Source organism: Typopeltis vanoorti, chromosome 10 (assembly GCF_054136105.1).
Source record: "Typopeltis vanoorti isolate ZY-2024b chromosome 10, IOZ_Tvanoo_1.0, whole genome shotgun sequence".
Lineage (NCBI taxonomy): Eukaryota > Metazoa > Arthropoda > Arachnida > Uropygi > Thelyphonidae > Typopeltis > Typopeltis vanoorti.
In genome coordinates, this window is record NC_143558.1 from 24,430,327 (window position 1) to 24,444,904 (window position 14,578).

The 14,578-nt window shown below is 33.2% G+C and overlaps 1 protein-coding gene across 1 annotated transcript in view; it reads right to left on the reverse strand.

Annotated features, from left to right (window-relative positions):
- LOC150102235 (mitochondrial import inner membrane translocase subunit TIM50-like) overlaps positions 1-13,893 on the reverse strand; it is a 66,688-nt gene extending 52,795 nt beyond the window's left edge. The window contains exons 1-4 of the mRNA XM_090399168.1: positions 13,491-13,893; positions 5,461-5,492; positions 2,375-2,396; positions 2,210-2,268 (exon numbers count right to left, since the gene is read on the reverse strand). Of these exons, the coding sequence (XP_090255294.1) occupies positions 2,210-2,268; positions 2,375-2,396; positions 5,461-5,492; positions 13,491-13,893 (516 nt within the window). The remainder of the gene's footprint in view (positions 1-2,209; positions 2,269-2,374; positions 2,397-5,460; positions 5,493-13,490) is intronic.
- Positions 13,894-14,578: the final 685 nt, after the last annotated feature.

Below are 14,578 nucleotides of genomic sequence, written 5' to 3' on the forward strand. Positions count from 1 at the left end.
TTTCAACTCGATGTTTGCAATCACTAAACTATGGTCCACTCCTTGAAAAGTTTGACACTGCTGTACTGATGTTATCCATTTTCTTTTAATCATATCAATCATGTTCTTGGTTTTTCCATAATTTGATCGCCACGTCCATTTTCTATACTCCTTTTGTTGGAATCTTGTGTTACAGATCATCATCTCGTGGTCCACAGCAAATTGCTAAAACAAGACCTGCTCTTCACAAACCCATGCTGACTATCATAGAGAATCTTATGTTGATCAACCCAATCCTGTATTCTATTTCTAACCAATTTTTCCAACACTTTGATCACAACTGAAGATATACAGACATGTCTATAATTGGAAACTTCTGTTCTCAAACCATGCTTGTGGAAAGGTATTATTTTGCCTTCTTTCCACTCCTTAATAATCTTCCCCACTGCAAGACTTTCATTAAATAACCAGGACAAGGAATATTCATTACACATATATTAAAAAATGTTTTTTATGTAACATTAAACATGAATTATAACCAAATTAAATAATGATTTGGTTTATTATCACTAACTCTTTTTGCACATTCTTTAAAAATATGTGGTGATATGTCATCCATTCTCACAGCCTTATTAACATCTAACCCAAGCAACACTTGATACACCTCTGATTCTTTCACCTTTAATTCTCGCCTCCCTTGTACATGTTGCACAGCATCACACACCATTATACACTGATGAAGTTTTCCTTAAATAATTACACTATATAGTAGCCATAACTTTTGTTATGGCTACTCTACTACCATAACTCTCCACCAGTATCAACCTGCCATAATTACTTTTCCTCTTGCTTGCCACATAGCAGAAAAATTTCCTTGGATTAGCTTTGACCTGACTGGTCAATCTCCTCTCATATTCTACTTATATTCTACTTTTTCTTTTTTAATCATGCTTATCACTTTTCTGGCCTGCACTTTATATTCTTTATGCATGTGTTCACTGCAAGCTGTCTTGTACTTCCTCCATAACAACTTCTTTTGTAACACTACTTGCTTGATTTCACCTTTCATCCTTCTCACCCCTACTCTATTTATTTGTTTAACTCTTTGTATGCAAGAATGCACTGCTCTATGTTAGATACTGTAGTTATGTTAGATACTGCCTTATTTCCCATGCATTGTCAACATCTTTTCAACACAATTCATCAACACAATATATTGATGCTTCACTATGGAGCTTCTTATAATCACCTACCTTATAGTTCAACATACAGACCTCCTTGATAACAACTTATTCCTGCTTGGTTACCTTCTAAACCAATACCTCATGATCACTTTCACCAACAGGTGATAGTGTTGATACCTCATTCACAACCACATCTTGGGACATCACCAAATCTAACATTGATAAGCCTCATGTTGCCTCCATCACATGCTGCTTTAAATAGTTATCCCACATTGAAACATTTTTTGAACTGATAAATGCATTTTTAGTTATACAAAATATTTCCAATATTATTGGAATAAAAAAAAAAAAAAAGTTAATGAAAATAAATGAATTTTGTTTCTGTTGAGAATAACAAATATAGAACCAGTGAAATCCAGTTCTATAAAAAAATATAAAGAATATCAAAAATATAAAAGTAAAAAAAAAAGTGCCTTGTACTCCCTAAAGACTTTTCACATATCTCTGGAGGTAAACATATCACAATTTGGGAAACTTCCCTAAAGTGTCAAGGGAGATATGGTCAGATAATTATTTCTTTCTTTAGTACTCCAAAAGCAGAAAAATAAATCTGTGTTGTTCTTTTACTTTTAAAAACTTGCAGACAGCACACTTGTTATTAATAAATTTCAAGAGTCAAAGTAACAAATCTAGAATCATTATTTAATTTGGTTATAATTCATGTTTAATGTTACATAAAAAACATTTTTAATATATGTGTAATGAATATTTTATTTTTCTATATTGTTGTTACTTATGAAAATAAATTATAATCACAGCTAAATACCGAAAAGCAAAAACGTGAGGATGAATTACAAATATTTATCAGTAAAAAATGAGAAATTGGGAACACAGTATGGAAAAATAATTATTTAAAAATTTCAGTGGACTAAAATATTAAAAATAAATAATTGCATTTATAAGTCATTATTTCATATATATGTTTTTAATATTATGAACAAAAATTTCTTCTCAACTCATTTCGTTAAAAATTCAACAAATCTCACCTTATTATAATACATGATTTCTTTGTATGTCCTTAAAACATAAGCTTTCCATATTGGCACTAATATAAAAACAGAAACAAAGAATAAAGTTATTTATATCATTCATTTGACTTAACAATAAGAAAATTTGAATGTGAAAAAGTTATTTATGAGAAAAATACTTACTTTCTGAAAATTCATCAGGCAACTAAAATGGAGGAAAAAAAAATTAGAACATACTGCAATGAAATATTTAGGAAACAAATATAAAAATTGTACAATTAATAAAATGTTTAACTAATAACTGTTTCATGTGTGTGTAAGCATAACCCTATAGTGAAAATGTATCTATTCAAAATATGGTTGCTCCATTTTATTACTACATCTAATGGTTGCTATTATTTTTAGGTAGTAATTATAATGTATTTTTTATAATATAGGTAGTATTTATAATATATTTTTAGGTAGAAAATATAATGGTTGCTATTATTTTTTGTAGTAATTTTATTACTACATATAATGTGTTGCACAACACAATTTCCAAAACATGGAAAATAGCACTCAAGTGCTGAAGATGAAACTACTGACAGTTCTTTAGCATTTACTTTCTAATTTTTCTAATAATTAGAAGATCTAATCTTTAAGGAGAGCAAATGTCAAATCATACAAAAAGTTTCTTAAGTATCAACATGATGTACTGTATTGAGGGAATAATGAGAAGAAAATGTAAGATAGCTAATTTATGCATAAAGATTGCTAAACAGAAGTCAAGAGAATGAGATTAGAGGAATTGAATATGCAGAGTTTAGTATTTTCACTTTAAGACAAATAGTTGAGAATTCATAGAAACATAAAAAGGGTCTGTAAGTTTCATAAATCTGGAAAAGCATATGACAAGTTGCCAAGAGAAAAGCTGTTCAAAATGTTGAAGTTATATGGTGTAAATGGGACATTATATCAAACCACGAATAGTCAGCAGTTACAACTAAAGGAAGGACAGAAAGATGGTCTAATATAAATCAGGTGTAAGACAAGGATGCACATTATCTTTACTGTTAATCATCATCTATATGGATATTATGAAGGAAAGTGGCATTAAACCTGATATCAAAATTAAAGATGTTGATATCAGCTCTTTACTTTATGCAGATGATGTTATTAACTTATCCTTTTCATGTCTCATGGCACGTAAGGTCCGAGATCCATTTCTAGATACCTCTGTCCTGAGCCACTACTTTGGCTTCTCTCTCCAGCCAGCTGGTCTTCTTTCCTTTTCTGCGCTTTTCCTTCTGGGATCCATGTCAAAGTCACTCTATGAATATCGCAAAATATTTTAATATTTTACACAGATATTTTGTTTAAAAACTATTTAATTCAGCTTCCATGTCTCTGATCCATATAATAATACAGCCTTAACACTGCTACTAAGATCTTTATTTTGGTTTTATGGTATTTTGAAGAATTTCATTTGTTATTTATTTTCTGAAAACAAGATTAGTTTTGTCAGTCTTTGCATTATATCCTTGTCAGTTCCATCCTCAGAATCTACATTTGCTCTAAAGATGTAAAATTCTTAATGTCTTCTATAGTATGCTGATTGATTTTGATCTCATTATAGGCATTTGCTGTTTAGTTCAAGCACTTTTATTTTAGTCATATTTATTTTAAGACCAACTATTTTGGATGTTTTATACAAGTCTTTTGATTTTGTTTGTATATCATTGTATTTTGATTATATCAAAACTATGTCATCAGTACAATCTGGATCTTCTAAGTGTGACATAGGATTCCATTTAATTCCTATTCTTGCACCTGTAACTTCTCTCATAATCCAATCAATGACTACATTAAACAATAACCCAGACATTACATGACATTGCCATACACCAGATCTTATCTCAAACCATTCAGATGTTGTCTGCTGTGCAATCACATAACTTTTACTTTCCTTATACATTTCTTTGATTATTCTAACATATTTGTCAGGAATTCCATAACTTTTAATAATTAACCATAATGTTTCTATGTCAGTACTGTAAAATGCTTTAGCAAAATCTATAAAATTGAAATATAACGGGCTTCTAAATTCTATGCTTTGTTCAATGATATTCCTTGAAGTAAAGAGTAAAAATATGATGCACAGTACTTCCATCCAGGGCCGTCAAGAGGGGGTGACATCGGAGACTTTTGTTATGGGCCCGGCATCGAAAAGGGCCCGACCATTGGGCCCCGACGTGTCACATAACTGTGTTTATAATGCATAGTTTTAATTCTCGTAATAATACAACAATGATAAAGGATAATGACATATTGAGAATGATACTGTGTTTTGTTTTAGACAGGCGGCTATGCTCTTTAGCTCACCATGGGTGTCTGGAAGACACCAATTCTCTCGGTGCGGATCATTGTAGTTACAGTGGGTGATGACGTCAATAGGCATTCATGCAAGGTTGTTGCCGTCAGCTGCACTAGCTAGTAATTGTATTCATAGTAATGTTCCCTGCCAGAAAGCTTCGTTCTTGTTAGTACTGTATTTTGATAGACAAAGGTTTTGTGATTGTTTGTAAAGTGTGCAACTGTATAGTGTAGGCTGTGCGCTAAAAAATAAAAGTAAGTATTCTTATTAATTTGATTTTTTAATTATTAAAATTGTATTTTTAATAATAAAAAGTTGACCGACAGAAATGGATCATCATAAATCTGGAAATCAAAAACAAAAGTAGAAACGGGATCGTGAGAAGGCAAAAGAAGATTTAAAAAACAAGCATTTACTACTGAAATATTTGAAGACAGAAGAACACCAAGATATTGAAAAAGTGATGCACTGTTTTAAGTGGGGGCCCGGACCACAGACTTGTCACGGGCCTGAAAATTTCTCTTGGCGGCCCTGCTTCCATCTATTCTAAAACAGCTTCTAAAAACTTGTTCATTGCATTAATATCTTCTCTACTTCATTTTTAAACCTACTGATCAATATTTTACAGAAAATTTTTGCAGGTACTGATAGTAGGCTAATTCTCCTCCAATTCATCTAGTGAGATCTCTTTTCTTGGGGATTAAAATTTTCATTGCTTCTTTCCATTTCAATAGTGAACTCCTCCCCCCTGGGAAGGGGAGGAGTTTGATATTTCACTCTCTCCAAAAAAAGAAAAGCAAAAAATTACTTTGTTCATATTAGCTTAATTTTAAAATATCTGCATGATAAATTGGAAAAAAAAAAAAAAAAAACTTTCACATTTGAAATATTTTATCCAAACAAAACAATTACTCACTATGTTGCCATTGTCATCTTTTCTGGGAGAGCCTAAAAATGTTAAAGAAAAAATAATTTTCATATATTCTGAATTTTTATAAAATCTTTATATATTCAATAAAATCAACTCTAGCATTTTATATACCTCTAAACAAAATACAGTAATCTTATAAAGAGGATTTTTTTTATTAAATATGTTTCTCAGTCAAATAACCACCCACTTCTCATCTCCCCCCCCCTTCTGCCACAGGTTCATACTCAGGCAAAATGTATTTTTTTAAATGATTTTTGCAATTCATTTCCTGTGCATTGATATTTTGACATGAAGTATTTTGATAGTTGTACATGTGAATAGTTGTACATAAACTGTATTGTAGGCCATGAATGCATATGATACACACAAATAGACATAATAGAGGAGTAAGGGAACATGTTCTTTACACGGAGAGTGGTTGGTGGGTGTGTTGTGAATGTAGACACATTGAATCAGCTTAAAGGACAGTTGGATGAGCTTTGTGTGCGATAGTGTGTACCTCCCCATGATGAATCTCTGACTCTATGGAGGTTAGATGTTAATAATATGTATGGGTGTGTGTGGATATAAAATATGAGGTGGCCATAAAATAACTTTCCCTCTTCGGAGGCATCTGCAGCTAAAACCAATAAACAGAATGAGACCAAATTTTATATTGAGACTTTTGAAGGCATAGGGAGATGATTTCTGCGATAAAAAGATTTAGTACCAAAAGTTGACGATAGGAGAAATTTTGGCACTGGCAGAGCCGAAAACAAGTGGATAATTACATTAAAGGCAGATAAAATGGAATAATAACATTTCGATGGTGTAAGTCGACAGCAGCATCACTTGTTACAGCTGGATATGTGGCGCTTTACAATGATGATAATAATAATAATAATTAAACTAAAACAACAACTTGTGAAAGACACAGCATGGCGCACACTGGATGCAATTTGTTGTATAGAAGAAAGGTCATATTGAAAATCGTGTATGTGGTCCAGGGGACCCTGATTCTGATGAAAAAAACATTATTTCCTGCGAGTTAAATCACTACATTTATTTCTGTCTCTCTCGCAAGTTGTTGTTTTAGTTTAATTATTATTATTCTTATTATCATTGTAACGTGCCACATATTCAGCTGGAATGAGCAACGCGGCTGTCGCTTACACTGTCGAAATGTTATTATTCCATTTTATCTGCCTTTAATGTAATTAACCGCTTGTTTTTGGCTCCGTCAGTGCAAAAATTTCCCCTGTTGGCGACTTTTGGTACCAAATCTTTTTTTTTTGTGGAAATCATCTCCCCATGCCTTCAAAAGTCTCAATATAAAATTTGGTCACATTCCATTTATTGGTTTTAGCTACAGATGCCTCCAAAGAGGGAAAGTTATTTTATGGCCGCCCTATATAAAAGGCATTTATTTTGCTCTGTGATTACTATTTATGTAACACTTTTTTTAAAATAAAATCCCACATCTACAGCTCATCAATGCTATCTACAGGCAACTTAACTTATGATCATTTCAAATAGTAAAAATAAATATAAAAATGAACACTAGACACAAATGAACTTGCTCCCATATTTGGGGTGGTGCACCAAAATCCTCTCTAAGATTGCTCGATTTTATCCAAAAGAAGGCAATCTGGATAATTAATGATCCCACTCTCACAGATGTTCAGTTTCTGCCTTGTGCCTCTTCTGCAGATACTTTCATAGATAGTGCTCTGCTGAATTGGCCACTATTATTCCTCCACTCCCCTCCAAAATCATTAAAACAAGAGCCACTACTAACCCTTTTACAGTCCATCTTAAAACTCACTGAACCAACTTAACTGCCTTCTCTTTTATTCCATCTACTTCTGTCCTTTGGAATAGTCTCCCCCAATCTGCTTTTCCCAAAGATTACAACCCTCAGTTGTTCAAATAAAATATGAACAGACGCCTTCTTTCTTTTATTCCTCTTGCCCACACATGGCACTAGTGTGCCATGTGTGGGCAAGAGGAATAAAAGAAAGTCTTGTGGAATTTTTTACAAGTTATTTGTATTCAGGATAAGACCACATGATCCTGTATGACAAAATTAAAGGCTACTCTTTACCATTCAAGAAAAAGAAATTAATATTTTTCATTAGAGAAAAGAACAATAAGAGAAGACATGATAGCATTTGCAATTGTCGATATAACAGACTAACATCAAGTTTTTTAGTCGAGTATTTTCTAATTTTGTGAATGAGAAAAAGAAAAGAGAAAGCAAAAACATTTGTTACCACTGATAAAACCATATGCAGTTCTACATTTAAGCACAAGCAGTAGCCTACAGTGTAACATCATGGAAGATATTGTTATTTTATTTTATTAATGTGAATCCCACCCATGAAAGGTTGTAACTGTGAAGTCAGTACATTAAATACTGTAGGTGTGCTAAGTATTAAGGATTAAATAATTTGGAAATCTTGCTCTAGAATAAACATAGGACTTTTTTTTGTTCTAGGTCATGTTAAGCTTCCAATAAACAGATGGTTATTTCCCACAGAGCAGTGAACTTCATTAAACCAAATATATAATTGTAGCATAGCCAAGTGAAAAAACTTCCATCAACTTTTCTCTAATCCAGAGAATTTTAATAATAAGGTGTGAGACCTTTTGGCAACTGGTATAGGTAAATATGACTTCTCCATTACTTCCACCATAGTATCGCCATCTTTGGGTCTGGTTCCCACTGATGAGACCTAAATAAAGGTCGAAACCGGTCTGGGTAGTGGCCCTTCCCTTAATGCATAGCATTATACATGTCTGCAAGGAGATGTGATTTGCATTATGGAAGATACTAAGGCAAGTGATGAGAACTTATGCCACCTTTACCATAAGTTGCCCCAGTCCTGAAATTACTTCAGGTGCAAACTTTGTTTGCTTACACTTGGATAACGGATTAAACCAAATATATAATTGGCTTAAAGACATTTCATAAATATCCATGACCACAATGAAATTCAAATTTATGACCTACATGTTTGAAACTGGAAGGGAATTCCACTCAGCCAACCAGACTAGCAAATAAGATTTCTTTAAAAGTAGATAATTTTTAAAAATTTAATATAAATATTAATTTTAATAGTTTAAATTATAATAGGTATATAATAAATGACAAAATAAGTGCTGCTGAAGTCTAAATAATATTCCAATATGGTTGGCTGAATGGATAGCACATTCCATTTCAACAAAAAAAGCTATAGGTTTGAATTCCACTGTAGGCACTGAAGTTTGTGAATTAATTTCATCACCCACTAATGCCACAATCCCACTTAGAGGAAGTCTAAAGTGGTTTGAAAAAGTACCTGTTTCATCTATAGAACAGGCTTTCCAAAATATCTAACCCTTCAGGCAAAAATACTTATGTACCTACTGTAAATTCATGACCTTTATGTTGGTGGGATTAACATAAAAACAAATAAATAAATTTGTTAAATATGACATTTGTAAATGAGAAAAGGCACACTTAAAGATAAATGTTTATGAATGCCAAAAATATAAATTTCATTCTCACATAACATTTTTTGGTAAGATTTTGCAACCAAGCCATGAACACCAGACACATTTTTGAGAAAATTTGGAGAAAAAGCTAATAATAATTGTACCAGCTGGTTTTTTGTTCAGGACATTGACTTTCAGGAGTAAAATGTAGACTTAATTAAACAAATATTATTAGAGAAAATATGAGAGTTTGAAAACAATAAATAAACCTTGGAGACTCGGTGATGAACTCTGAAGTTCTCAAAGGATAGCAAAATCAGAATTCCATGGAGAGTTCAGGAAGTTCAAGGAGACGGTGATGGTAAAGAAAATACATTGAGCATTCCAGCAAGTAAATCAGCATGTGCTCTGAGAGAATATAAGAAAAATGTAAAAAAGCAAAGGAATGAGTAAATATGGTTAAACAAAAGTCATAGAGAGATTTTAATAACAATGTAGAAGATATTCTTCTGTATATTCAAGTGGAAGACTTCAACTATAGTAATATAAACTGGGCAGAGGAGGCAGCATGCAGTAAAAGAACTGAATTTTTGGATGTCTTGAAGGACAACTGCCTGAGGCAGCATGAGGTGGAGAGCACATGAAGAACAAGAGTTTGGAATTTGGTCATAGCATCAGAGGATATATTCTGATTGTGATCGAGATATCATGATTGCTACCAGTTGGTAAGAGTGACCATGTAATCCTGACTTGGAAGATTAATGTGGATGTAGAAATATCAAGATAGAAGGAATTCATGTGGAATTATAAGGCAGGCAACTATCATAGACTTAGAAACCAGTTGCAGCAGTACAGTAGATGAAAGAATTTGAAGGAAGAAAACTTATTTTATTTCAACGGTACAATGGTATAATTTCAAATATATAGAAAGGTATGCAAATGAATGGGGGATGTCAACTTAATGCAACTAAATGTGTAAGGTTTTGAAATCTGAGCTCCACAAATGGGATGCATCACACTAATTTGATGAAGTTATACTTGAAATAGTGGAAGAAGCAAGGGTGATTGCACCCTTGCAATATTGAGGAGGATATTAGCTGTGAGAGATAAAGGGGTGGTGGTCTAATTGTATAAAACTTTGATCAGACAACATCTGGATTTCTATGGTCAGAAATGGTCACTGGGATTAGAAGGAGAAAAGGAGAGGATACAGAGACGGATAACAAAATATCATGACTATATGATGTTGTAGATCAGAGTATCAGATTAACACTGGGGAGATATTTCATATAGTAGAACAAGAGGAAGGAACAGGGGGACATCCTTGAAAGCTGAAAAAGGAAGTAGTGAGTAGAAGGGCAAGAAATTTGCTGCATGAAAAGTAGTAGGAGCATGGAATACATTGCCTGCGAGGGTGGTAAATTTGTACAACTCCTCATTTGCAATGAGGAGTTGTACGATACACTTTACAAGTTATTTAATCGCAAGACTCCTTGTGGGAGGTATCCCACAAGGAGTCTTGCGATTCCACAGAAATCAAGATGTTGATGAAGTTGCAGTTGATGGAGTGGTGGAGACGAAGTGTTGTAAAGTAGGTACCCTCCCTCAATGAGTCTTTGGACTCCCTGGAGGTGTTAAGTAGTAATAATAATATGCCTCATAAGACCACTTCTTACAAGAAAGATCCTGGAGAAAATCATTGATAGGAAGTTAGTAATAATGTAAAATTTTCATTTTGTACTGTCATAGTATCATACTATATCCATATCAGGATTTTTATGATGAAAAATTTGCAGACTATTTAAAAAATAAATAATAATAATCATAATGAGGCATATTATATCAGAATATAATACAGACAGCTAGAAATCTGTTTTTAAAAATTTCCTATTTACTAAGTTTATCCTGTCTACTAATGGCAGAGCACATACAAAATCATGATTTATTACAGATAGTAAATAACCATACTTAATATAAATTACTCTTAGAATGCATAATTTATTCACTTTTGCACACAACAGTGACAACGAATAATATCAACAACAGCTATTTTACTATATCTAAATTTTATTTCAGTTGAAATTCAGTCGAATAATTTTACCTTCCTCACCCCCCCCCTTTAAAGTGGAAAAACATGAATGCAGCCTTAAAAGAATTAATATTTTGTAAAATTACACAGATTAAGTATGGGCTGGTACAAAAGAGAGCTACAGAAATAAATTGCCATGCTCATTTCCTCATTTGGTGATGCGTCAAGTGGCACTGTCAAGTGAATGAAAAATCTGCATATTTGTAAGTTGGCTTTACTCACTGGAGGCATGAAATAGCTTAAAAGTATTGTGCTTGGTCTTAAAAATAAAATTTCAGTATTATCTGATCCTCCTATAGTACTTAGGGTTATAGGTTTAATAGCTTACCCATCTACTTACAACTGCTGATACTATTTTCATTATTGTGGAGTCACACAATAATGAAAAGGAGTCCAAAGACTCATCAAGAGAGGGCACATACTTCTACAACTCTCTGTCTCCACCTCAATTACCAACCATACTGAACCACACTATCATCATCTTCTATGCAAACACTATCTACTGCCCACAGCCACCACTAGTAATTTCTTTGTGTCTGTAAATTGTGCATGTTCTCAAGGCTTGTCTCTAAGCGGGATAAAAAACCAGAGTTTCCAGGAGAAAAAACCCTGCTACCTCCATATGAGATCGGCTAACTCACCTTCAACTGAAAAAGCCCATATAAAGATTCCTCTCATTACGATGAGAATCAAACTCAAGCCTTTACCAATCAAAGGGTGCAATGTACCGTTGTTCTTCCAACTGCACTATGGAGGCGCTTATATTATGCCAATACAAAAATGTAAACAGACATTTTTTTCTTTACTTTCAGTATCAATTAGTAAGAAATCAAGCTTGATGCAGAGCTGCCACTTCCATGGGTACCGATCTATTAATTGATGTAATCACAAAAAGTGATTACAGCAATTAATCACAGTAATCAAACAAATCACAGTAATAGGTAATTAACAATTACCTATTACTGTGCCACCACCATTGCCAGTGTTACCAACCTGGGTGACTGAGTGGATAACATCTCTACTTCCAACCCACACTAAGTTTCAATTACATTGTATGGATATCTTTAGATGGTGGATGACATTCATTATAGTGCAAAACCATCACCCTGATAATTGGAGACCTGAAATGGCTTGAAAAATAAACAGCTTTAGCCTGTAGAGACCAGAATAGAGTATGCATGGCTTATTCAATCCTTAGCCCACCTGGTACTAGTGTACTCAGGTTTACCAACTTAGACAGGTGTGATCCACAAACAAACACTGCAACCCTGTTTATAATAAAACTTTTAAGTGCAAGAAAAAGCAACATTTGGTCTCTGGAAAATTTAATCTCCAACATATCCAGAGATTAGATAATTTCTCCTAATAAGGTATAGGTCTCCAACCTTTATGTTGCATCCCTTTTGAAACTGCATGGCAGATAACCACTGAGAAAGATCTAATTAAATGTTAATTTATTAGTTATGTTAATGTACATTATTTATTCACACGATATGTAATAACAGTGAAAGAGAATTAATTTTTTTTGAATGCATGCAAGAAAAACTGAAATGTCTCAAGGTATGCTGAGGATGTCCAGTATGTTGATGATAAAAAGCTGAAGAATTTGACAAGGAGGACTCATATAGTTTTTGAGTCATCAGCACTGCAGGCAATCGAGAAAAGATTGGTGCTCAATTTTGCAAGGTTTCAAAATTTATCCTCTTGAATAAATGACAAATATACTTAAAAATGCACAACAGAAAGTTGAGAAGACAACAGTTCCCAAAATTGTACAGGACAAGAAGCTGAAATTCAGAACATAGGCTGCATACATGGTAAAGACAGCAAAATTACTGAATAAGAAAGGCAGTTATAATTAACTGAATATCCACATTCTTAAACAACTAAGGATGTGGATAGTCGATTACTGAAATAATGTAAATATTTGCACTGATTTAATTGCTGGGATTGTGGAGAGATGATGATGAACCAGTAACGAAGACTAAGTAACCAAGAAAATAACTGAAATAATGACCAAAGCCATATTGATAAAACATCAATTGCTTAGCATGTACACTTCGCACACTACATGATTGATGGTGGAAAAAAATTGGAGCAGAGCAAATTCCAAAAGAACCAGATTTTTCTCTTGATGAGCAAAACTGTGTCTAAGGAAAGCATGTTACTGCTTTCCTTAGTCCATGTTCCTTTCAATGCAGGCTCAGATATGGTTATGGTGCACATCCTTCAATGAGTCAAGATTCTATAGATATCACTGTTACCATGATAATCAAAACAAACTGGAAATGCTATTCTTTTTATTATTATTTTTTTAATTCTAAACTGCTTTTACTCAGAATAGCAGTAGATGAACATAATTTAGACCTTGGAATTTAATGCTCAATCCTCAATTCTAGAAAAGTTTGTTCAGTTATTATCATTCACAGTCCATAAAGTATATTTCACAAAAATAAAATATACAAGTTACCCCATTCATAGACAAGAAAACCGGCAACCCCTGAAAATATTGAGCCAAAGGCAATGAAAGTGAATTTCATAGCTCGCTTTCGAAATTCATTAGATTTTTGCTTGCTCTTGTCTTCCGATGTAGAGTCGCTAGCCGGTTGCGTATCATGTGTTTTGCTCTTGTCTTCGTCAATCTTTAGTTTTAAGATTTGATCGGCAAGGCCTTTCACATCGTCTCTAGTTGAAGAAAGCAAGTTTGCTGATCTATGAAAATTTCTCTGCACACGAGTAACGGGAGACCATGTCCTCGTACTCTCAAACAGGCCAACAGCAGCTGCATTATTAACCACATTACTAAAGTTCTGTACTGATTTATACAATGATATATACTTTCCACACAAACACATGCTAACTCTACTCGCCATCTTGACTCTACATACCAGTGCCCTCTATTGTTAAAATCTCATATTTAAATATAACTGTACCACTGTACCTACTTTTGTTGAAATAAGCAGTGTACTCTTTTGAGCGCAAATTGCACAGTTTAAATAATATTTCATCACAATGGATATTAATTAAACTCATTTTGCTATACAATCTCGAATTACAGTCACCGTTTGATCTGTCATCTCATATATTTGTTTTATTGTTTCAGAGTAAAAAACTTAAAAAAGTTTTGTTACACAAATAAGCATTACAGTATTATATGATTATTACATGACACGCAACCACCATGGAGTTCTAGGACTAGGCTGACCATACGTACCGTTTTTTTTTTTTAAATATATTTCCCGGCCTTCCCTTCGTTTTAATAAAAATGTCAGTTATTATTCATAACCTATAATCGTATATCGATATCATGGATACCAGTAATTTGTATAACAATGGAGTCAGGGCCGGTCTTCTCTATAAAGAGACCTGAGTGCAAAAAACCTTTGGGGACCTAAAATATTTTTCAAAGGTAAAAATTAAAGGATTCGAAATAAATGTATTGTAAAACCTCTTACCTGCAAATGATTTTGGCGCAGTAAAACAAAAAAACACATTCGAAATATAACAGGTTAACATAACGTTTACTGAACCCAAAACAAAAGTATTAAATAATTAAAA